Raw genomic sequence first — 1,938 nt, forward strand, 5'->3', positions numbered from 1 at the left:
GTTGGTGCATGTCCTAAGTCAGTGGAATTATTCTGGAATCTGGAGTGAACTGGTCTAGATTCTTACTGACATAAACTGGCTCAGCAGAATCGATTTCAAAACACAAGAAACAGGGCCACTTTAAAATCACTGAAGTGTTAAAAACAGTCAAGAAGAAATTTCAAAGAGTAAGAAACAACATAGTCTGATTAGTAGTATTAAAAGAAGATGCAGTGATACTGAACACTTACTTTTCAGCTGTTTGAATGCAGTGATATAAAATCCAAAAACAAACCAGCCAAAAAAACCCCCAAACAAACCAAACCTACAAAAAACCCCAACAACACGAAGGAATAACAGCTGCTTGTTTATTATAGGGGAACTCTACTGCAAAATCAAATAAATTGAGCAGTAAACAAAGTAGCTCAAATTTATTCTTACAGGTTTGGGTTTTTCTTTTGAGTGAATGGAGCCAATATGCTGCTGCACTTACGGGAATTTCAGGGTCTGAACTTTCTTTTGGTATGGGTCTCATTTTGTTTGTTTTCTCTCTCCCCAGATAAAGCCCAGCCATGTGGGCAGGGCTGGGGCTAGTTCTGGCTCTGTGTCTCCTCCCAGGAGGAGGCACAGAGATCCAGAACTGCAAGGAGGCCCCAGAATGGCATATTGGGAACGAGAACCCAATGTTGAACTCCAGGGGCTCGGTGACAGTGGTGGCTCTCCTCCAGGCTAGCTGATACTTATGCCTGCTGCAGGCTTCCAGGTAAGTGTACATCTCCTCCCGGTTTTTGTTATCTAGCTGAGGATACTATATATGCCCTACATAGATGCACTCAGTGAACTTAGTTGCCTCAAGTGCCAACATCACAGGTGGCATTTTGTGACCTGGTGACCAGGTTCACTCTCAGCTGAGTTCTTTGCCAGTGGCTAAGATTCTTTATCTCTTGACTTAGTCTTGACTGACAGATCCCCTTCAGATTATATTTACAAGACACCAGTATGATCAACTTGACGTTAATGAAATCCTAACTACATGAAAACCCAACAGAAACAGTTCCTCAGGATTATGCTTCAGTTAGCAGGAGATGATTAATGTAGCAAAGATACTAAAGCCAAGAAAGACCACAATTCTCTGACATGGCTAGATCACCTGAAACAGAGAGGTCCATGATCACTCATTTCCTGTGTAACATCTGTAGGGGAAAAGACAAATCAAAACATGTGCCTTTAATGTGCTTTTCCAGCCTGTGTTCAGAGGTCCTATGTATATTTGAAAAATCCAGAAGATTAGAGGCAACGACCGGCCTTTCAAACAATAAATAAAACCTGCTCTTTGCAAAGAATTGACTACCATGACAGTAAGAATAGCAAGAAAACAATATTGAGCTGACCCAGACAGGAATTGCATAGAGCCCTTATCTTGGATTCATTTAGTGATTGTGAAACCTTTTTGGCTTAAAATTTCACAGTACCAGTTTCACAGCTGGATTTTAGTCACAGTAAGAATATCTTAGTTTTCCCCTCTAACTTCATGTTATAACAACCTTTGAATTGGATTTGAAATAAAAATAACGCCAAATTTAGTCTGAAAACATGCCTGATTTTCTTAGTACTGCATTCTACCTACAAGGACAGGGCCCATGGCACATTAGTCACTGTAGAGTGTGGTTTGTTGACAATATAGTTGATAGTCATGGAAAACAGCAAGAATATTTTAGTAATGTTAGACTGTTGCCATTAAAACTGGGGTAACATTCACTGCAATAAAAGCAAGATGGAGCTTGTTAACTTTTGAGGCAAATCTTAGGATTCTTTAATGATTTATGACTTTGCTTCTTTACATTCCCACTAGATTGGAGGTCCTGCGACTGAAATTGGAGAATGAAGGACTGGTCAACATCTCGTATGTGGTTGTCAACCATCAGGGAGCTCACTCCCAGAAGAAAATTCACCTCTTGA

The 1,938-nt window shown here is 40.3% G+C and overlaps 1 protein-coding gene across 1 annotated transcript in view; it reads left to right on the forward strand.

Moving 5' to 3' along the window:
- The first annotated feature begins 551 nt into the window (after positions 1–551).
- LOC103804065 (selenoprotein P-like) overlaps positions 552–1,938 on the forward strand; it is a 4,496-nt gene continuing 3,109 nt past the window's right edge. The window contains 3 exon segments of the mRNA XM_009076655.1: positions 552–742; positions 1,832–1,934; positions 1,937–1,938. The exon segment at positions 1,937–1,938 is cut by the window's right edge and continues 108 nt beyond it. Coding sequence (XP_009074903.1) covers positions 552–742; positions 1,832–1,934; positions 1,937–1,938 — 296 coding nt within the window.

Source organism: Acanthisitta chloris, unplaced genomic scaffold, assembly GCF_000695815.1.
Source record: "Acanthisitta chloris isolate BGI_N310 unplaced genomic scaffold, ASM69581v1 scaffold20246, whole genome shotgun sequence".
NCBI lineage: Eukaryota > Metazoa > Chordata > Aves > Passeriformes > Acanthisittidae > Acanthisitta > Acanthisitta chloris.